This window comes from Lontra canadensis, unplaced genomic scaffold, assembly GCF_010015895.1.
Source record: "Lontra canadensis isolate GAN:19392208 unplaced genomic scaffold, GSC_riverotter_1.0 scaffold89, whole genome shotgun sequence".
Taxonomy (NCBI): Eukaryota; Metazoa; Chordata; class Mammalia; order Carnivora; family Mustelidae; genus Lontra; species Lontra canadensis.
This window is the reverse complement of record NW_022631083.1, coordinates 5,828,586-5,851,637: the sequence shown is the minus strand read 5'-3', so window position 1 is coordinate 5,851,637 and position 23,052 is coordinate 5,828,586. Positions and strand designations below refer to the sequence as shown.

The 23,052-nt window shown below is 38.6% G+C and overlaps 2 protein-coding genes across 9 annotated transcripts in view; one reads left to right on the top strand and one right to left on the bottom strand.

Moving 5' to 3' along the window:
• The window catches only part of TTC23 (tetratricopeptide repeat domain 23), a 97,651-nt gene extending 88,244 nt beyond the window's left edge, over nucleotides 1-9,407 (bottom strand). For 3 of the 6 annotated variants that reach the window (XM_032836031.1, XM_032836036.1, XM_032836032.1), the window contains exon 1: nucleotides 2,794-2,927. In XM_032836031.1, coding sequence (XP_032691922.1) covers nucleotides 2,794-2,845 — 52 coding nt within the window. In that variant the 5' untranslated portion in view covers nucleotides 2,846-2,927. Of the gene's footprint in view, nucleotides 1-2,793; nucleotides 2,928-2,995; nucleotides 3,215-8,988 lie in introns of those variants that run through there. The other 3 variants (XM_032836034.1, XM_032836033.1, XM_032836035.1) reach the window with 3 other exon arrangements.
• Nucleotides 9,408-11,251: 1,844 nt separating this feature from the next.
• LRRC28 (leucine rich repeat containing 28) overlaps nucleotides 11,252-23,052 on the top strand; it is a 155,029-nt gene continuing 143,228 nt past the window's right edge. For 2 of the 3 annotated variants that reach the window (XM_032836029.1, XM_032836027.1), the window contains exons 1-2: nucleotides 11,252-11,362; nucleotides 15,628-15,855. In XM_032836029.1, the coding sequence (XP_032691920.1) occupies nucleotides 15,688-15,855 (168 nt within the window). In that variant the 5' untranslated portion in view covers nucleotides 11,252-11,362; nucleotides 15,628-15,687. The remainder of the gene's footprint in view (nucleotides 11,363-15,627; nucleotides 15,856-23,052) is intronic. The other variant, XM_032836028.1, reaches the window with a different exon arrangement.

Genomic DNA, 23,052 nt, shown 5'->3' with positions numbered 1-23,052 from the left:
TGACCTACCATCTAAAAAGATTTCATCAGGTTTTACTTTCTATAGTTTATATTCTGACAAAGTAGGCATTTTCTCTAAAAATACAATTAGAATATTCTATATCCTTCTTAAAACTTCTCCCTAGAAATCCTGGTACCCTCTTCAGTAAGTGGGTATGGTTCTGCAGCCACCTCTTACCACCAGTCAAATGAACCACTGAATATAGCACAGAATGAATTCAGGGGCATAGTGGAAGTGAAAAGGGAAGTGAAGGGAAGGATAAGAAGAATTACTGAAAGAAATAATTATGCAGCTTGAGAACTGCTTCGATGTAAAAATTAAAGAAGGGAGGTAGTCAAGACTGACTCTGATATTTTCATCCAGAAACTCTAGATAGGCTTTGGCACACTATGGCATGGGCCAAGTGCTGGCCACTGTTTGTTTTTATAAATAAAGCTTTATTGGAACACGACACAATAATTTATATATTATCTACGGCCACTTTTGTACTACAACAGGTGAGGTGAGTATCTGTGACGGAAACCTTATCGTTCTCAAAGCCTAAAGTATGTACCGTCCGGCCCTTTACAGAAAAAGTTTACTGATCCGTAAAACACAGTGACGCCATGGACAGAAGTAGTGAGTAAAGGGAAATGGTCATTTTGATAAGATAATCAATTTGGTTTCAGCCAGATTGAATTTAAGGCTGTGGGAGAAAATTTATATAAGAATCTCCAACTTAGAAGTTAGAAATATGTTGGGTCACCTAGTTGGCTCAGTCAGTAGAGTATGTGACACTTGATCTCAGGGTCATGAGTTCAAGCCCCATGTTGGGTGTAGAGCCTACTTAAAAAATGTAAAAAACAAAAAAAGAAGTTAAAAATATACCACTAGTTCTGAGTGACATCTTTTTAAAGGTCACATTTTTTCCTTTCCTTTTTAAAAAGATTAGTGACTTATTCCATGTCTACATAAAAATAGGATTTGAGATGGCTAGAGGTGAGTGTTGAAGAGGTTAGACTGGACATAGTTATCAAGGTAAAGTGTGGCCACTCTTTATTAATACAAAAGAGAGCTTTCCAGTTTCACCAAGAAGGAAGAAAGTGGGAGCTTTTCTCTCCTTCATGAAATAACAGAGACTGAAAACATGAGAGAGGAAAGAAACTAGCTGAAGGCTAGTGAGTGAGAAAGCAAAACTCAGTCCATCAGTCCCAGCAAAACTCGTTCCTGGGTAGCCCTTCAAAATCATGAAAGACTAAGCCATAGGTTCAACATCTAAGCTTTGCTGAAACCCCGCTGTACAGAGACTCCGTGCTATCTTGGATGCCAAGATAATGGCTGGCTTTTTTTCTAATAGGCTCTTGACTTAAGCCTTCTCATCTATTCATCCCACTGGTTGATGATTTGATCATTTCAGTAAGTGTTGTGGTCTACAAAAAGAGCAGGAAATTGGGAGGGGGAATCCAAGATTCAAGTCTATGTGCTAGTCCAATTACTCATGTGATTTGGGCAATACCAAAATACCATCACAACTGATGATTATGTAAACTTTATGCTTTCCCATATTTTATCTTCTGTGGCCCTTACCACAGCCATAGGAGATACGGAGGAAGTTATGATTATCCCTATTTTGTAACTGAGGACAATGAAGCTGACAGAAACTAAATGACTTGTCCAATATCACACAGGCAGAATCAGGACCCAGGTCTTCTAATAATTTGGTGGTTTCCCACCACATCATCCCGACTTTCACTGACCCATCTTTAGCACTGGGAAGCAAATACTCCTGCTTTGGAAACCTAAGCCTGCATTTTAAAAACTAATCATATGCTTTTATAACCAGGAAAAGTAACACCTTTGACAGATTTAACCACACTTTATCTTCTACTTAGGGGAGGCAGAGAGGAAATTTTAGAAGCTACGTAAGCAATGCGTTCTGTAATATTTGCTATTCTGGGCCTTGAACCTAGTGCTAAACTTTGAAATTGAGCGGATTTTTCTTTCTTTTTTGGCTTAACTCTAAAAAGTGGTTTTTCTCACGTTGCCTCTAATATTAAATCCTTAAAGCAACAGTTATAATTCAAGTACTCACAGGTCTGATCTACTTTGCACACACTTTTTTTGTCTTTAATTTTCAGCCAGAGAGTGAAAGTGAAAAAAAAAAATTAAGCCATTATTTTAAAATTAGAAGTTTTCACATACGTGTTAAGATCTAGCTTTTGGGATTTCTGGCTTCCTAGGAAAACTCACAACACCTTCCACACTGGGCCCATGTCATCTCAGGCAACATCAGCGAGGGGGGAATGGCAGGAGCCTTGGCAGTAGGGTATCACTCCCTATTGTTCCCAGGGACAGGGCGGCAACAAAGTAGTTGCCACCTATCCTTGCTCCTGTGTTGCCTTTTTCTTATTTTAACGATCCACACCTCTCCTTTCAAAGTGAGAGGCTGACATAAAGGGATGTGGTTTTCCCAGCCCATGCCTCTTGGCACTCATTTTCTAAATTTAATCTAACCTAAATTACCATCACTTTTATAGGATTATCAGATATACCACTCTTTTATAACCAATAAGAATAGAACAACACTGCTATTACACAAAGATTCGCCATCAACTGTAGCATTCATTCCAATTTCAGAGACGTTTAAGCACCAAAAGGTGCATCTCTGAGCTGATTAAACAAATCACGTTCCCCTGCCTGGCTTCTGGAAGTGTTTGAACCCATGACCTTGCTTTTAAATACGTGTCTCTTTCAATGTGTGTTGGGTCTTATAATAACATCTGTTAGCACAGACATAGTCTTCCTTTCACTTACTTGGAGCTACATGCTTATCATCAGCTACTTTTCTTTTCTTTGTAATAGCCATAGCTGGGAGTTAAATTTTCATTAGAAATCAGCCCAGGCCCCACACAGCACCCTCTCCCTGCCAGCCTTAGGGAAAGCTTCCCAGGCCTCTCTCTCAGCGCCCACAACTGTCAGTCAGACATATCCAATCAATTGATGAATTCTGCCAGACCTGTCCAGTGGAGTGCTGAAGCACATGATCAGCCTCAGATCAAAATAGGAGGAACAAGTCTGAAGTGGGGTCTCAGTCTTCCGTTTCCAAGAGGTGATGTTCAAAAATTTAATAACTGGTACAGGAGGAGGACCAACCAGTCTATATAGATGGCAACTATGCTGGAACTAGGGTCAGAAGGTCCCCTGCTGTTACAGATGTTAACCATTAGGTGCTGACTTGTTGGGGGATGTAGGGAAGCTTGAGGGAGGGGCAGGTCCCCCACGGCAGTGGCTCCTGGGAAATAACAACCATTATGACTGTATGAGAGTGTATTTGTTAAAAAGCAACTTTGCCCATATGTAAGCTGAGGCATCAAAAAGCCATGAGATGGAAAAACATCCTAGAAGGATACAAAATACCAAAACCGAATTAAAAGGAAATAAAAATATCTGAATAGAACTATAACAAGTAAATAGTTTAATATGAAATATTTACATAAAGCTAAGCCAAGATGGCTTCAGTGGTAAATCCTACTAAACATTTAAAGAAGAAATATGAATCTTTTACAAATTCTATCCAAAAATAGAGGAGGGAATCCCTTTCAACTCATTCTGAGAGGCCAGTATTATCTTGATAGCAAAGCTGGACAAAGACGTAATAAAACAATAAACCAATATCCTTATGATTGTAAACATAAAAAGTCCTCAACAAAATATTAGAAAACCAAATCTAGCAACATATAAAAGGAATTATACATTATGACCAAGGGGGATTTATCCCACGAATGTAAAGTCAGTTTAACATCTGAGATCATTAATGCAATACACTGTATTACTAGAAGAGAGGGCAAAATTGCATAATCATTTTAATAAACACAGAAAAAAAATTTGGCAAAATCCAAAACCTACTTATGAAAAAACTTCCTTAACCTGATAAAGGGCTAATGAAAACTTTTAAAAAACCTCATGCTAACGTCACACTTAATGGTGAATGTTTGAGTGCTTCTCTTTTAAGACTGGAAACAAGGCAAGGATGTTTGCTGTCTCTACTTGTATTTAAGACTGTAATGGATATTCTGATCACTGCACTAAAGCAAGACAAAGAAATAAAAGGCATGCAGATAAGAAAGGAAGAAATAAAATATTATTATTGGGTGGCATGATCCTATACGTAGAAAATTTTAAGGGAGACACCATACACACACACACACACACACACCCCAAAACAAAATGAAAACAACAGCAAAATCCTACTAAAACTGTTAAAGAATTTCATTAAGGTTGCAGGATACAAAATAAACAAAAACTGAATATCTATCAATCTGAAAATGAAATGAAAATATTTCCACTCACAGTTGTATCAGAAAGAATAAAATACTTAGGAATATATTTCACAAAAGTACAAAACTTTTACACTGAAAATTATATAACATTGTTGAAAGGAATCAAAGGAGACCTGAATAAATGAGACACATTCTATCTTCATGGATTAGAAGCCTTAATATTATTAAGATTGTAATACCCCCTAAGTTGATCTATAGATTTTATATAACCCCTATCAAAATCCCAGCTACCTTTTTTTTTTTTTTTTTTGCAGAATTTCACCTTAAATTTATATGGAAATCTAAAGGACCTAGAATAGTTAAAACAATCTTGAAAAAGAACAAAGCTGGAGGACTCACACTTCCCATTTTCAAAACTTACTACAAAGCTACAGTAATCAAAACAGTGTGATACTGGCATAAGAACTGACATACAGCTTAATGGAATAGGTTTGAGAGTCCAGAAAATAGCCTTTACATTTATGGTCAATTTTTTTTTTTTTTTTTTTTTTTTTTTGTGACAAGAGTACCAGGTAATGCAATGGGAAAAGAATAGTCCTTTTGACAAATTATGTATGAACCACTGGAAAGGTGCATGCAAAATAACAAAGTTGGGACCCTACTTCACACCATATGCAAAAATGAACTCCAACTGGATCAAAGACTTAAAAGTAAGAGCTAAAACTCTAAAGGTCTTAGGAAACAAAGGGCTATGTATGAGCTTGGGTTAGACAAAGATTTTTTATGTACAATACCAAAGGCACAACTGATAAGAGAAAAAGATAAATTGGCCTTCATCAAAATTAAAAACTTCTGTTGTTTCAAAAGACACCATCACAAAAGTTAAAAGAACTCAAAATAGGAGCACACATTTGCAAATATTTGTGGATACAGCACATATTTGATCATGGGACTTTAATTCAAAATATGTAACAAATGCAATTCAATAATAAGACAAATAACCCAGGTAAACAATAGGCAAAAGATTTGAAAAGACAATTTACCCGAGAAGATAATGTGAATGACCAATACGCTCATGAAATGTTCAAAATCACTAGTCATTAGGAAAATGAAAATCAAAACTCTAACGAGAACTACTTCACACCCACCAGAATGACCATAATCCAAGAGACAGACAATAAGAAGCAAGGATGTAACAAAACTGGACCCCTCAAACACCGCTCATGGAAAGTAAAATTGTACATTCACTGTAGAATGAGTAATTCCTCACAAAGTCAAACATACCTAGAATTACCACATAAATCAGTAGTTCCATGCCTAGATATATACCCAAGAGACCAAAAACACCTGATCACACAAAACCTTGTACACATCCTAGTAGAAGCAGTATTGACAATAGCTAGAAACAAAAAGCAATCCAAATGTCCATCAGCTGGTGGATGGATAAACAAAATGTGGTATATTGTACATATGATAGAATATTACTTGGCAGTGAAAAGGAATGAAGTATTGATACAAGTTGTAAACTTTAAAAACTTTATGTGATGTGAAAGCCAGGGGCAAAGACCACATATTGTATGATCCCATTTACATTAAATGTCCAGAAAAGGCAAACCTATAGACACAAAGTTCAATAGTGATTGCCTGGGTTTGGGTAGGAGTAGGGAGTGCCTGCAAATGGGCACAAAGAATCTTTTTAGGGTGCAGGAAATTTTCTAAAATTTGAAGATGGTAATGCTTGCACAACTTTGTAAATTTTCTAAAAAAATCATTGAGTAGTATCCTTAAAATAAGTGAATTTTATGGTCTGTAAAGAATACCTCACTAAAGCTATTAAAAATAGCTTAAAAACTATTTTTTTAGTTTTTTGTGTAAAACTAAATTTTTTTAGTTTAGTTTTTTTAGTTTTGTTTTGTTTTGTTTTGTTTTTTGTAAAACCACAATGCAGTTTTATGTGTAAATCTGGCTTTTAAATATATATGACTACAAGACTTTTTATTTATTTTATTATTTTTCTAAAAGATTTTATTTATTCGTTTGAGAGAGAGAGCGGGAGAGAGGGCGAGAGAGCGAGTGAATGAGCATGAGCAGGGGAGGGGCAGAGAGAGAAGGAGAAGACTTTACCCTAAGCAGTGAGCCCCACACAGAGCTCCACCCCACAGCCCATGATATCATGACCAGAGCCAAAGGCAGGTGCTTAACTGACTGAGCCACCCAGGTGCCCCTACAAGTTCTTTCTAAGTTAGATCAGCCCCAATTCCCAAAGATAATGTGGCAGAGGCTCCCAACTCTTGAAAACCAATCCTAAACTAATATTATGGTTCTGTGAATAGATAGTTCAAGTGCATTAGTGCCTAGCACCTGTTAGGCTTCAATAGATGTTTACTGGAGGAACAATTAAACCCTCTTCCTGGTGTGATTTTTCTCTCCAAACACCTCATACACGAGATACCCAAAACTCAGTTACTTAGGGCAATTTTTTTTTTTATTTTAAACTAAAGAAAACTTAAATAAATACCAATGTCCCCAGAGGAAAACCTGCTAAAAGTGGGGTGGGTAGGATTCGATGGCCTAAAATGAGGTAACATATTAACTCCTTCATGCTACTGGACTCATTTAGTTTAGGAGTAGGGCTTGGGGAGTGGGAATGTGTGATTCACAGAATGAATCAGACATCCGAACTGACCAAGCTTTAACTAACAGGAGTCACGGCCGATCAAGAGACTGGAAATCTGTAGATGAACTTTTTACCACCATTGGCCAGAAGTGACACAGGTCCCCTGTGCTAACATTTCATTTTTTCCCTGCACTACAAAGAGGGCTAGGATATACAGGGGAGTAAAGAGATGTTTCAGTAGATCTGATGAGCACTGCAGTCCACCACATCAGTCCTCTGCAGCAGGCGACCCTGTCTCAGAGTTCTTTGCCAGAACCAAAGCTTCCTCTTTCTGGGTCCACCTAAGTAAGAACCACTGATCAACAACTTAGGATCTTTTGAAGCAAGGTTTGAGGCAGGAGACAAGCACCCTGCCTGGTGTCTCTAAAGAACTTGGCTTTTTTGGGGGGCGGGGGGGGGTAGCTAATCCTTGATTCACTTTTGTTTGCCCAACACTAAGGAAAGTAATCTGGTACGTGCTGGCAACCCACTGAGTGTATGTAATTTAGTTTCATCTCAGAGAAACAGGTCAAGTGAAAGCCTACAGTAGAGTAAAAACACCTCCCATCCTCCTATGATGTTCTTCAATAATAAGGTTGTTTTGTTTTTGTCTTTTTTTTTTTTTTTTTGGTTGAAATTCCTTCAATTCAATTGAATAGAACCAAGAAACACACTTAAATCCTGAGGCAAAAGGAGCAAGAATTGAGCCAAAGTGATTAACAATCATGTTTACTGTGTTACCTGCACCACCACGAACACCACACCTAGTAAAATTTGTATTTATATCACTAACCAACAAAATAAGTTCAATGCTTTAGAAGAATACAAGACCATGCCTTAAGATTTGTTAGTCCACCATGGGAAAGGGAAGTTACTTGGATAAAATCTCTTAGGAGGCTGCTACCAATCTGTACTCCATTATTTACAGTATTTAATCCTTTCATTTCCGGTCTCTGTTCTTGGAACCATCTTAATTTACATTATCAGTTTAATATTTTTCTATTACTATTTTCATTAGGTCTCACTCCTGCTGAAAACCCAAGACCAAACCCCTTGAATTCCAGCAATTTTGACTCTTCATGCAACTTAGGTCCTTTTTGCTTTTTTTTTTTTAAACAAAAAACCAAAGTCTCCAAATGAACCCTGTGCTGCAGCCTGAGGTAATTATTCTTTAGGCTTACACATATTTGCTAAGAGCTCATCTACTCCCTGGGATGCCACTTCCCTTCTTTTTGATCTACTGAAATTTTGACTATTGCTCAGGACTGAATCGGTTCCTAAGCTCAGTGTGAAGCTCTCCCCCTGAATATTTTAGCTCACACTGATCTACACTCTTGAAGTGCCTGTGGTCTACAATAGCATCTATGCATCCAGAACTTTCCAGAAGTTTTGACATAAATGTTTTGAGCTTCATTTTCCCAGCTAGAGTATGAGCTTCTGGAGGGACTTAATTTTATTATTTCATATTCCCATATAACAGAAGCCATTCAAGAAATACTTACTGCATACCTACTATAAGTTATGCCCTGTAGAGATATAGATGTGCCACTAAGTATATTTGTTAGTTGAATTACTACCTGAAGATTCTTTAAGATGCTGTATTTTGGAATTATATATTGGGCTGAATCCTAAAAAAAGTATTAAGTTTCTATTTCGAATATAAGTTATTCTTTATTAAGATTTTCCTGAACTTTCATGTTTTAGTTTTAATGAAAATCTCATTTTGAAAATATAAATGTTGGATTTCTTTTTTGAGAATTCATCCTTAACGTTAATTACCTACTGGTTCTGCTTCATATAACAATACTACGTTTTCCTCAGTCATTGGCAGATTTGTCTCTGAACTTCCTAATCTACAAAGATACACGAAATTTGGATCCAAAACTGATTCTAATTTTCTTTTCTATTTTCTGGTAGATGAATTGTCTATTATGCTAGGTATAATATACAAAAATACCCATTTCGCTTAAAAATTACAATAATATTACTAAGTGTTTCTTTAAACGCATATTAAAGCAACAACAACACACCACAGCTTTTTAGGGTATATAATAATATAATTACTCTTATTACCGTGTTCCCTTTAGCATCCAAAAATCCACTGATTATTTGGAAACAACATTCTTCCAACCTCACCCTAAAAACACTTTCTGAAAACTCCTCTTCCTGTCACTCTTAGATTGTGCCTGTATGTTAAATTCTCCTTTGACGCTTATTTCTTTAAAACTACCGAAAAACCGGAAAAGTTTCTTTAACTCTCAAATCTCTGTGTCGTAAAATCCTTTGTCAATTTACCCCGTACGCAGGAGAGGTTCTCCGTTTCTTTTTCCAGCGAATTACACAGTTGTCTCGGCAGCCTGATTTGCCAGTTTGGTTCCCGCTGTACCAGTTTGTGATTCTTTGTACAAATTAATAACCATGAAAAAGTCTAAAGCAGGGCAGTTTCAGATTAAATTATAGTTGCCTTTTCCCGTAAAGCAATTTGGTACCTCACAAAATTCCAGGCGAAGAATGAATGATAGAGCACGCACCAATGGGGAGTGGAGGAGAGGATTTTGTCGAAGTTTGCAACCCAATCCTGGGGAGCCAGAGGTGGGAATTTTAAAACGTGTTTGTTTTTTTTTTCCCTTGGAATTTTCTTAAAGTGGTATCGCCGCCTGTTGATGTTAAAGATTGTCAAAATCGCAAAATCGTTAGCTTAAAGCTTTTAGAGTGAGGCAAAATGTGAAAAAAGACACATTCAAATGGCCATACTGACACAGAGAATCATTTGGCTATTTTTGTGTCAGTTTCAGGGGCGTAGAAGTTATTGCAAGAGGATTCATTTTTTTTTATGATCAAACATCAGATGTTAACGCGTTATAATATTTCATTTTTTAAAGAAATGAAGACTACGTGGCTAACATTGATGCCTTAAAAATTTGTCGTCCTATTGTCAATCATTTTGGAATCACTTTGCAATATTAGGAGCCAGACTCGTTATTTGGGTCTATTCTTAACACCCTATTTTTGGTTTTACACAAACTGTAGGTTTCCTCATTATAAGCCTAGCAAAAAGTTATTAAGCACTACAAATTCTTAGGTATTTAGCAATGTGTATCAAAATTCTTAGAATTACATGACATTCCCCATGCCATATACTTCAGTAACTTCTGAAAACCAGGTTAATAAATAGGAAATTAGTATTTCATTATAACTCGTATCCTGTTTTAGAGTAGATGTTATTTAGTATAACTCTCCTTTTGAGATTATTCATCTCTAACCGTAATTAAATAAACCAACGCGAAACTGGTTGAAAAGTCAAGGTTACTTGACAATGCATCGATGATAAATTCATCAGCAGCAAGCTTTTCAAAGAACAATGAATGGCAGCCGTTTCAGGAGAGGCAATTTACAAAAACTCTTCGTTTCAGAAAGTTGCCAAATTAACAAAATATTTTAGAAATAAAGTTGTTTTTAAAATGTTCCCTAACAGTGTTTGGAATTCTTTTCTTTTTAACCGGGATAAAGCTCTCTTCCTTTGATGTCTCCTTCGGCTGACAGGAATTTTCGTCTTGAAAACATATTTATTGACGGCCTACTCAGTCACGCTAGGAAGTGCGGTAATATTTAACTTACTAAGTTGCTATTGTCCTTTTAAGCGATCGTTCGTCACAATAGTCCTCGGATATTTCAAGAGTGGAGAGGAGACTAGGTCACCCGCCTCACCTTTGCAACAAACCTGTCTGTGCGCACAGCGAGCCCTTAAGTCCCATGGTCCCATGCTTAGGCTCACCACTTGAAAAGTAACCTTGGCCATCTTACATCAACCCACAGGACCTCAGTTTTTCATTCGTTAAGCGAGTGTAATAAAACTATCTGTGTCATGAGATTGCTGTGAGGGTTTAATGAGATTATGCATAGCTCTTAGAGCGCTGCCTGGTACACAGTAAGCGCTCGGGTGTTATTATTGTTGTGGGAACTCCCCAATGTATACAATGAATGAGAGCCGCAGCGCTTGAACGAATGTATGAATTAAAGAACACCTCAGTTACAGGCAATTCCTGACGTTCGAGCGCGCTAAATCTCCCCCTCAAAAAGCAAAGCAAAAGACTGCAATGCACCCAGCAAAACTCCAGCCGGAGCCGGAAGCCAATGTTGAGCCGCGGGCGGCGCCAGTCTGGAGGAAGCCGCTCTCTTGGCCAATAGGCACATCGCTTGGAAAGCGAACTTCTCGTCCATGCAGTTTTGAAACCGCGAGAACAGGGACGAATTATCGCGATGTTCCCTCTTTCTCTCCACTGCTCCCTCTTCCCCCACTCTCGGTGGTGCGCGTTAGGGCCCGTCCCGCCCCGCCCCTCGCCGTCCGCACCTCGCCCCGCCCCCCGGCACCCCGCCCCTCCCGCAGACCCTCGGCTTGCAGTTCAGCGCCGCCTGCGCCCGGAGCGCTGGCTCCGCCGGCGCCGAGGTGAGTGCGATCGCCTGTCGCGTCGGATGGCTCGCGTGGCTAAGGGCACCCCCCCTGGCCCGGCCCCCGGCTAGCGCGCCGGGTTCGGCAGAAGCGTCCGGGCAGCGGCGAGGGGTCCCTGGCCGGAACGGGCCCGTCCCGGCCTAGGGTCGCCATAGCTGCCGGGCCCTCCCCGCCCTCCGTGGCCAGAGAATCCCGATGCCGGGTCTGCGAAATCCCTGCCACTGGGTTCGCCGCTTCCAAACCGTAATGATCTTAGTTAGTGTTTGGTTAACACGGGCAAAGCGGCAGGTGTTTTGCTTCAGACTTACTGAGAAAACAATATTTTACAAATGCTTTTAATGTACAGTTTTTAATTCTCTAATCTCCAACATTAGGAAATTGGAGTGGGTACTCTACTGAATTAAATACGGAAGTCGGTTGGAGGGTCTTCTTTCCTTTTACACACGCCCGCTTAAAATGTGTGGAATTTTCTTAAGGTGGGAGGGTTTGTTTATTTGTTTTAAACAAGAATAAAGTGGATTGGTGTTTACATGTCAGAAAACTTGTGGAGGTGCAGTTGACTCTGTTCAGTTAATGCAGTTAAGTATACCATTTGTCTTTAATCGTAGATAAAAGGTAGTGAAGGGAATTTATGTAAGAAAATTACCCATCCTGTTACAGGCTGTATATTGCCAAATGAATGCGTTTTGGGAAACCATTAGCATTATTTATTATAAGCAGCTTTCAGATTTCATTTGCGGAGACTTTATCTTCCAAACTGCCTTGGTAGCCAGTGCATTTTATTAGGGTGTAATGATGTTTTAAAGGCAGCCCATTCCCAGCCCTAAGGATCAGAAGGAAAACAATTAGGTTATACCAAATTCTCTCTCTGGATCTCCCATTAGGGAGGGGAGTGTGGATTTTGGATATGGTTTTGCTTTGTAGTCTTACCTTTGTATAAGCTTTGCCCACTACTTAAGAAAATGATGGTAGAGGAGAAGCACAGCCCCCACTGAAATGCTTGAAAGGCTATATTGTAAGGCAGACATGGGCTTTGGAGTTGGTCCACCTGGGTTAGAATTCTGGCAAGTTACTCTCTGAGAAACTGCTTGCATATCTGTAAAACAGGGTAAAAATGTCTAGCGCGATGCAGAGTTGTACAGATTAGGATTTTTTTAAAAATATTTATTTATTTATTTTTTTATGAACATATAATGTATTTTTATCCCCAGGGGTACAGGTCTGTGAATCGCCAGGTTTACACACTTCACAGCACTCACCATAGCACATACCCTCCCCAATGTCCATAACCCCACCCCCCTTCTGTCAGCCCCCCTCCCCGCAGCAACCCTCAGTTTGTTTTGTGAGATTAAGAGTCACTTATGGTTTGTCTCCCTCCCAATCCCATCTTGTTTCATTTATTCTTCTCCTACCCCCTTAACCCCCCATGTTGCATCTCCACTTCCTCATATCAGGGAGATCATATGATAGTTGTCTTTCTCCGATTGACTTATTTCGCTAAGCATGATTCCCTCTAGTTCCATCCACGTCGTCGCAAATGGCAAGATTTCATTTCTTAGATTAGGATCTTTATGGCACGGAGCTGACACTCAGGATGTAGTATCTGCAAGATGACCATAGATTACAGAGTGAAAAATATCTACCTTGCAGTGTTACATGTCCTACTTCCATCCACCCATCAGCTGTTTGAGGGTCTGCTTTGTGCTAGATACTGTGCATAGGCAGGTATACTTAGAGTGAAGAAAGCAAGATAAGATTTCTGCCCTCAGGAGCTTACAGTCTCTTGGGTAGTTTGACAATAGACAGGTACACCAATAAATATTTCAATTACAGATTGCAAGGAGTCCTACATATAAAAGAAATGGGTTTCTCTGAAAGAATAACAGGAGAATAGTTTTGGATAGGGAAGTGATTTTTACTTTGAAACTCAGAGTTGATGGGGTAGTGTTTTCCAGGCTAAAAGGAGAAAAGCAAATGGTGTGCAGAGTTTGGCTCTTTAAAGAGACTGGGAAAAAAAGGACTAGAAAAGCCCAGGAGCTTGGTGGGAAGCCAGGGAGGGTGCTGCCTGATAAGGCTGGAGAGGCACTTGGGACCAGATTGTGAGGAGCTCTCAGTGCCTGATAAGAGTTTGATTTTCTAAAAAAGCTTCTGCAGGTGGTATTTAGTTGATACGTGTGCACTAGGGAGTGAGTTTATCTGGGAAAGGTATGGGATTTATGTTTTAAAGGCTCCCTGCTAAGTGATTATGCAGATGGCCAGCCGGGAGATAACTGGCTTTTGGTTTTGGCTGGTGGAGAGATGTGGATGGATTTGAGATGTGTTTTGGAGGTAGAAACCACCAGCTTTAAGATCAGCTGGAGGGGGCAGGTGAAGGACAGGATGGAATCATTCATGACTTCCAGCTCTCCGGTTTACACAGCTGGGTGGATAGAGGTGTGTGCCATTAATTGAGATGAGAAACACTGGGGAGAATTTGGACTGGTCATGGGAATCAAAATATATTCAGTTTGAGGCACTTGTGAGACTTCTAACCTGCTTCAGGTTTACTATTTAAGTGAATTGTAACCCAGGAAACTTCCCTTTCCACACAGAATCATTGAAGTTGTTTCTAGCTTAGTTCCCCCTTGCTTTACAGGTGAGAGAATTAAAATGTAGAAAGATGAGTATGTTGTTCAAAGTCACATACGTCTCATAAAAATAGATAGGTGTGTAAGTGGAATCAGTAGGAGAAAGTTTTGAATTCTCATGTTGCTTTGGGGTTATTATTGACTTCTATGTTGTCTGCTCTTTTAGATAAAATGACAAGTGCTTTCTTATTAGCTAGGATTTGGAGTTTGGAAATAATAGAAAATAACCAAAAAAGTTATCAAAACTGCTTATCAAAAGCTTGTTACTACATTTTGCACTAACTTGATGTTAATTCCCAGTGAAAGAAGTTTTTCTTAAAAAAAAAAAAAAATCCTTTGAAAGATACTTTCTCTTGAGTTTGAGAAACGATGCCCAGGAAGATGAGAGTATAATCTTTGAACAAATCTCAACTTTTTAGTGTTTTCACATTTCCTTAGTATCCTATGGAGTCCTGTGAGTCTGTGTATGTAAAGAACCCAGGCTTTAAAATCCACTGGACAAGCCTCTTCTCTACCCCAAGGTGGGGAAAAAAAGTCCTTGCTTTTATCCCTTATCAGCTGTTTGACCTTGGAGAAATTATTGAAGCTCTGAGTTTGTTTCTTCTTATGTGAATGAAGTTTGTTTCTGCTCTGTGCCTAGTTGATAAGATGGTAAATGTTATTTTTCTTCCACCCTGTTACTTTCAGAGCTGGAAGTGAATTTATTTATTTATTTAAAAATTTTATTTATTTATTTGACAGACAGAGATCACAAGTAGGCAGAGAGGCAGGCAGAGAGAGAGAAGGGGAAGCAGGCTCCCTGCCGAGCAGAGAGCCTGATGTGGGACTCGCTCCCAGGACCCTGGGCTCATGACCTGAGCCAACCCACTGAGCCACCCAGGCACCCCTGGAAGGGAATTTCATCTGTTCTGGGTTCTGGCCTTTACCAATAAATTGCTGTCTCCATTTTTTTTTTTTTTTTAAATGTCAGGCAACTGAGGCCCTGAAAGATTGTAATAAAATAATACAAGGTTCTTATTTCCTGGTCAGTATTTCTTCTTACATTGAAATAATAAAACCGTATGTTCCTGGACATGCTTCTTTACTACTTCTGATACTCTACAAAGCTAAAAAGAAAGAAAGAAAAAGATAAAAGAAAGAGAATAAGAATATAGGACAATATTCTACAGAAATGAAGAAAGTGAAGGTATCAGTGATCTAGATGTATTTTTATATATGTTTATAAATATTTTTGAAATACCTTAAGCTAAACATAAAATGAGGGAGTTCAAGAAGGAAATGGCTTTGCCATATCTGCTTTTTCAGCTTTCTTTAGTTGCAGGTTATAAAACTGGTCTCCGTTCTGTTAGGCATTCCTGTCTCAAGTTCAAGAACTATTTTTTTTTTTTTTTCCATTAGGACTGTGGCTGCTAAATGCTAAGTAAGCTTAAATAGTGAAGGCATGTTTAATGAATAGTTGCTCATTCTAATCTATATATGTGTGACAAATTTAGTTGTTAGGAAAGAAAAATACAGGGATTGAATGTGTAATTCTCTTTTTAGTGTCTGCGAATAGCTCTGTGTGCTAACTGGCTTATTTGGTAATGCTTATAACCAGTATCATAATTATTCAAATTTTTTTTTTGTTCTCTTTAGAAATGAACCAATTTTGACAAGATGTAGTGCTGCAGTGTGCCTGATGGGATATGTTCAGTCATGGCATCTGAACTCTGTAAGACGATCTCTGTGGCAAGGCTGGAAAAGCACAAGAATTTGTTCTTAAATTATAGGAATCTGCACCATTTTCCATTGGAGTTACTGAAAGATGAGGGACTACAGTACTTGGAGAGGCTCTATATGAAAAGGAACTCCCTTACAACCTTGGTACAGTATTATATTGCATTTAAAACATTTATAATGTGGGCCTGACCAAGATATAGCTTACTTATCCTAAGATATTCGGACCACGTTGTACATCCCCTCTTGTTATATAAACAGGTACTAAAAATGCATATACAGGGGGTTCCCATTAGCTGAGGATTCATTATCCGAGTCCCTGCAGTATGGGGTTGCAGGAAGAGTTCTAAGGGAAAGCAATATATTCACTAGATATACCGTTTATAGATTTAGTCTCCATTCCAAAACCCCACTACACTTAGCCTGTGCATCTGTCTCTGTTTCTCTGTGTGATAAGTTTCCTAGATGATTTTTGGATGTTACCATATCCATTGGACCAGTTAAAAAGTAAAGAAGAGAAAGGCCATCAAAGATGAATGACCTTGAGTTGCATTTAAAAAGAGATGATTTGAAGATTAAAATATTAAAACATGCATTTGGGAAGCTTGATATAGCCTTTCTTTTGGGGGGAAGCACATAACAAAAGTATCCTCCCAAACCAAAAAAATCTTTACGATTGCATTGTGAAAATCAAGTGATGTTGAATTGGACTATCATCCAGTTTGTTGAAAAAATTTTTGCTGTAGAGACAACATTTGATTCACTCTTTGTGTTGTAAGAATAAGCAGATACTTATCATTATAACCTTATTTTTTTATTATATATAGGGCTTTATTATATATTTCATTACATATTAAGTTTTATTACATATCAGATTTAAAAAACTTTAAAAATTTTCTTAAGAGAATGTATTACTCTGGCTTCTTATTCCTACTCTTATTGTAAAATTTAGTCTCTGTTTTAAATGTATGTGCTTTATGTGATCTTTTCTGGTTATCACTTAACCTTGTTTGAGTCTTACACTTGAATTCTTATTCTTACTCATTTTATGATGTCTTATTTCTTTGTGAGCAGACCTATTTTTAATCCTCTTTTCTTTATTGGACCATTCTGCCTATTTGAAAGTATGCCTTACTGGCTTCATTTAAATGGAGTGTTTTTGTGGAAAAGTTTTATTTAATTTGTCTAAAATACCTCCAGTGAGTAGAGAACGTAAAATTTGTTTATCTTTGCTGTATCTGACAGTAAATGGAAATATGTCTTTCATTTTTAGTGTTTGGCATTTTGGCTTATATGTTGTTTTGAGTGCCTACTTAGGTTTTTTTAAAAGTAGATTTTTCAGTTTTAAAATTTTAATTATCTTAGTGATCAAACTTAAATAGCATAATTATAGTAATCCTTTTTGTGAAATCATCATTGCATGAGTTGAAACCACATTTACCAAGTGTTTTTACCCCACTTTGAGGAAGAAGTGTTGTAGAAATAATTTGTCAAGGATTATAGCCCAGATTTTCCCATGTTAAGGAAAAGCTGTGAGAGGATTACTTCTTAACTATTAGTCAAAGTCCACTGGAGTAGAGTTTGTTCAAAGAAATTGACCTTCATTTCTGAAAGTTAACAGTGCGGTTTTGGTTTTGTGGCGGTTCCTCAGCTGCAGTTTTCAATTTATGAAAATATTTAGGTATCTACTGTACAGTTGGAACCAATATTCATAATGGCTTATAAGCATACTTTTTAAGTACACACTTTACTGCTCTTTTGTTCATCAAAGATTAAATTGTTGCATATGTTTACAATGATAGGCGTATGTGTTTTATTTGAATGCCTTTTAATGAGCTAGAACATCTGATTCATGTGCATCAAAGAGCTTTTAAATTGTAGAGTGCTATACAGAGATCAGGGTGGTAGGGATTGTAATGGACATTCCATTCCCAGACGGTACTGAAAACCAGCGTAGTCTAGGACTGGCTTAACACACAGGTTTTTGAAAGCAGATGAAGTAATACTTATCCTAGAGTGCTCTAAACTCTACTTTAGGCTTTGAGGATGTTTGCTGGTGTTATTGATAAGGTATATTTCCTATGTTAGATTTGGTATGTGGAATTTGACTTACAACTATAATACTGTCCAAAGGAAAAACAAAACAAAACATGTCATTGGAAACAGATGGTATCTTTAATACCATTATGGGTTCATTGACCTTTTTTTTTTTCGTAGGAAGCTTGGGAATCTGCCAGTAATTTCCATTTTCACACTGTTTTATTATTTATTTATTAACACTGTTTTATTGTGTTTAAATCCTTTCTCCTCAATATTCCCCCTCCCTTGTCTCCCCATCCCTCACTCTATGAAGCCTTGCTGTGAAAAGAGAAGTTGATGATGCACACCTCTGCCCTTCTTCCTTTTCCCCGTCAAGGTGCTTGGTATAGGGTAGTGGTTTATATTTTGCAGGATGATTGTATATTAAATACTCCGAATTTGGGGAATGCTGCATTAAAACTAAAACACAGCAAAAGCTTTTATTATGCATTTGAAAGACTAAACTCATATTTTAATTACAAAAATGATACATGCCCTAATATCAGTGAACATAGAGGAACATACGGAAGGTAGTCATGTCTTCAGCCAGTTATATACTGTAGGGTAACCAATGTTAATAGTTCGGTTGTGTCCTTCTACTGCTTTACTTGTATTTATGTAATTATATATTTTATCCCCTTTTTAAACGACAAAATAGAATCACACTATATATATTTCTTTGTGGATTTCTTTTTACTTCATGCTATTCTCATTCCACTAACCTCTAGGCCAGGAGGTACATATACATCCTCATTTGGGCATGTGTGTTTGTGTATACGGTCAAGTCATAAAAGTGGGATTGATGGGTCAATGGTAGGCACATTTTACATTTTAAAGTACTTAAAAAAAAAAAAAGATTTATTTATTTATTTTAGAGCGATCACAAGTAGGAAGGGTAGAGAGTGAGGAAAAGAAAATCTAAAGCAGGCTGACCCCGAGTCCAATGCCAGGCTTGATTTCATGACCCCAAGACCAGGCTGAGCTGGAACCAAGAGTCAAATGCTTAATCAACTGTGCCACCCAGGCGCCCCATTTTAAAGTACTTTTTATCAGTACAGTTGATCCTTGAACAATGCCAGGGTTAGGGGTGTTGACCCCATGCTCAGTCAAAAATCGATGTTTAACTTTTGACTACCCCAGAACTTATCTTCTAATAGCCTACTGTTGACCAGGAGCCTTGCTGATAACATAAACAGTTGATTAATACATGGTTTGCTTGTTACATGTATTACATATTATGTTCTTACAATACAGTAAACTAGAGAAAAGAAAATGTTATTAAGGGGGCACCTGGGTGGCTCAGTCAGATGAGGATCCGACTCTTGAATTCAACTCAGGTCTTGATCTCAGCATCATGAGATCAAGCCCCATGTGGGCTCCATGCTCAGCAGGGAGTCTGCTTACGATTCTCTCCCTCTGCTCCTCCCCGCTACCCCCATGCACTCTCATGCACACACTCTTTCTTTGTCAGATAAACAAATAAATAAATAATCTTTTTTTAAAAAGCAATACATAAAGAAGAAAAATATAGTTGTAATTATACCGTTTCGAAAAAATCCATGTTTAACCAACTGAACCACCCAGGTGCCACTTAAAACTTTTTTTTGACATGAGTCAATTTACATAAGAATTCAGTTATGTAATTAATAGGTGAATAAGTAGTAGTCAGGAAACATGATTTTGGTTCCTAACATTTATCTTAAGAGTTGTGAAGTCTCACATTTGTGGAAGTTAGAAGATATTTACAATAGGAAATATAGGTTCTGTGTTTGTCATGTGCTAGGTAGTCACATAGTTCTTGAATGAATAGATAAATGAATATGAAGTAGATTAAGGTAAGGATTATTAATATAGGTCTAAGTGTTCCAGACTGCGAGCCTTCAAGGTCAAGGACTCTGTCTTAAATTCTGCATCCCTGTGCCTGGTGTACTGCCCAACATTTGCAGAATCTATAATCTAATTCTGTGTAGCAGGATTATGGGAGATTTTTTGAAGAAGATGCTGTTTACATTGACACCGAGGAATGACATTGGCAGGAGTTTAGGAGGAAAAGTATTCATTCAACATGTATTTAGTGAGTATTTGCTCTGTACCCAGTACTCTTCAAGGCTCTTATCTGGAACAAATTCTTATGGAATTCTCATGGAATTTTCATTTGTTCACATCCCAAGCTAAAGGGAAAGTATGAACTAGGAGTCGGTGGCAGAAGGTTCAGAGGACAAATCTAGGTGCCTGTTTTGCCAAGAGCTGCGGGTTTTTCTGTTTGTTTGTTTTTTGTTCTTCAGTGCCTGAGAACTGAGGAGCTGAGGGTTTCTAAAGATGGCTGAGGTGGGGAGTTCGGGGAGATGGAGCAGCGGTGTGTCCTCACTTCAGCCAGAGCAGCTCTCCTTCTGTTGGCTTTGTATATTGGTGCTCTCTACGCCAACTCCGACGTAGGTGGGATGTGTAGATCTAGTGAATGTTTTCTCACTCCTTTTAGCAGAACCATTTAGAAAGTTCACTAAATAATAAATGAAACTGAAATTATTCTTCTTTAGGAGATGGGGTAGGCAAGAGTCTTGTTCAATCCATACCTCCTTCCCTTCCAAGGAGCTGTCTGGGTGGTCTAGAAAACCACAGAGTGGAATAGAAAGCCACTAACTGAGCACAGCTGACATGAGAATTCTACATTCTGCCCGGCAAGGCCATCTGCTTGGGGACTGAAGATTTGTAGAGAATGCAGGTTTGAAATGATTGTTGGAAAGAGTCACATGGCGGTTTGACTAGAGAAAGATAGTAGGATTGTTGGCATTAGTCAGCAAGCTGTCTGTTGCTAGGCTTATGGTGGAACCATCTGCTTCTTTAGGGGATTTTCTCCTGCAGTACCCAACTGTCGGAGGTAGGAAGAAGGTGGACTGTTGCCTGCCTGCAGGCTTAGGTTTTTTCCAGGTGGATACAGTGCAAGTGCAGAGGGACTAAGGAGGTTCAGGAATTTGGCAGGAACGTCTGGGGACATGGAGGATGGGGTAGGGAATGTGAACTGGATTGGAAGCAAAGAAGGAAAGGAGGAGTGAATAAATAGGGAGAATGGAGAGGGGCCAATAGACCCACGGACGTTGAAGAATCGTATTGGGCATGACTGGGTAAGCCATCTAGGGGGATGGGACAGGTGGTTGTGGAGAGAGATTTAAGTGGTGGAGAAGTTTCAGATAAGGTCTGGATATGAGTGTGCAGGATGAAGGAGGCTGAGGTGAGGGCTACCTCTGTCCCCCCTCATTTCCCCCACCGGTAGAAGCTGGAGTCATTCTAATTGTTGGAGAATAGTTTGGAAGCAGCAATCACCAGTTCTGCCTCCTAACCTGGGAGTTCACGAAGGGAGGGAATTAGCAGTGGGAGCATTTGAGGACTACAGTCCTCAAAGGGGTTGTTTCAGTGTTCAGTAGCCAAACCCAGTATCAGGAGGAACAGACCCTCTGGGTTCCATGTGCTTAACCTCCTTGGACTTCAGTTTTTTTCGTTTATAAAATAAAAGGCCACAGGAGACTTGAAGGGGAAAAAAAGAAATCTCAGTGTGGAAACAAGAGCACTTAATGGTTCTGCCAGCTTCTCTTAATGAGGACAGTAGGCAGGTTTTCCTGGGGCCATGAAAGGGTGACCTACCCAGATACTAATGGAACTCTCACCCATTGCCAGTTTTTCTTATAAATATGAATGGACAAGAAAGATACATCTAAATTTTAATGAAAGAGGGGAATTTGGCTTATGTCTGAGCGATAAGAGCAGATGGATCTTGATTAATCAGTTAATCTATGCAACAATACAGAATTTAACTTAAAAGTGATATCCTGGGATTGAAGGGAAGAAGAGGTCTGTTCATATTCCTGAATTGGGTTGGGGCATAAGGCACAGAAGTGTTTCCTTTTGACCCAGAAGAAGGCATTCTTGAACTTCCCTATAAAATATAAACGGACAAATTATAGAAGAATAAAAATAGAACAGAAAAAGATGTTTTAACTTCCAATAGAAGGTAAAACATTGATCATCCTTTCCTATTAGATTGGCAAAAACTAGTATCTAGTGTTGAAGCTACTTGATATGGGAGACTAAGAAGATCCTCTCACACACTATCAGATGGAGTGGAGGTGGCTGAATATTTTTGGTGGGTGGTTTGACCACATCTGACAACATTTTGCATAAATATGTGTTTGAATCAGCTTTTTTCACTTGTAAGAATTTACCCAATGGAACAAATGTCAAGTGAACCAGGATGTTCATCACAGCATTGGATAGAATGAAAAATTGTGAAAACCTCAATATTCATCATTATGGGATTGGTTAAAATCTGATAAAATGATATCATTTGAGTCTTTAGTAAGTTCCAGGCACTCTCTTAAGTAATTTACATGTATTAAGTTAATTAATCCTCAAGACAATCCTGTGAAGTAGGCACTATTATTATCCCTACTTTATAGGCAATAAGCTAAGGTCTTAAAAAGGGCTTAGGTCAGTCTTATAGTGATTATAAAGGTATGGATGGGGGGCAGGCAAGAGAGTGGGGGCTGGAAGAGAAAGCCTTAAGTCTGTAAAAGTAAAAAGGGAAGGCGCTATTAAGTTTGGTTTATATTTTTTCACTAAGTACTTACTTTTACAATTAAAAATCAATTATTATGAGATTACTGAGGGCCTGGGCGGCTCAGTAAAGCATCTGCCTTCAGCTCAGGTCATGATCCCAGGGTCCTAGAATTGAGCTTACCCTGCTCAGTAGTGAGTCTGCGTTCCATCTCCCTCTGCCTCTCCTCCCTGCTTGTGCCCTACCCTCAAATAAATAAATAAAATCTTACAAACCGTAAGAATGAGATTGTCGGCATATAGTACTAGTAAGATCTTAGGCAGCTCTCAAGTTGTATTAATCAGTGAGTCTAGATACTTTGATTTACAGTGATGGTGATGCCTGCCTGCCCTTCTGTTGTGCTGACATTGGTGGCTCCTGCCGCTGGTGGCTGGGTTGAGGGTGAATGGGGTCCATGTCTGGGAAAGTTACACAGCTGTGCCCTCCACCCCCTTGGAATTTGGTAATAGTAGGATCTGGATTAAATGAACATCAGAACATCTTAAAGGGAAAACAGTAAGGAAATGGTAAAAGAGCATCCGGCCAACGAGTGTGGCAGAAAAATTTGGGAGAGAGGATTAAGTTTTGTTTTTGTTTGTTTGGTTCACTTGGAATTCCAGCATAAGGGTTTCCTTGTTTTTCTGTAACTTGTTGGACCCTTCCAGATTCAACCACTG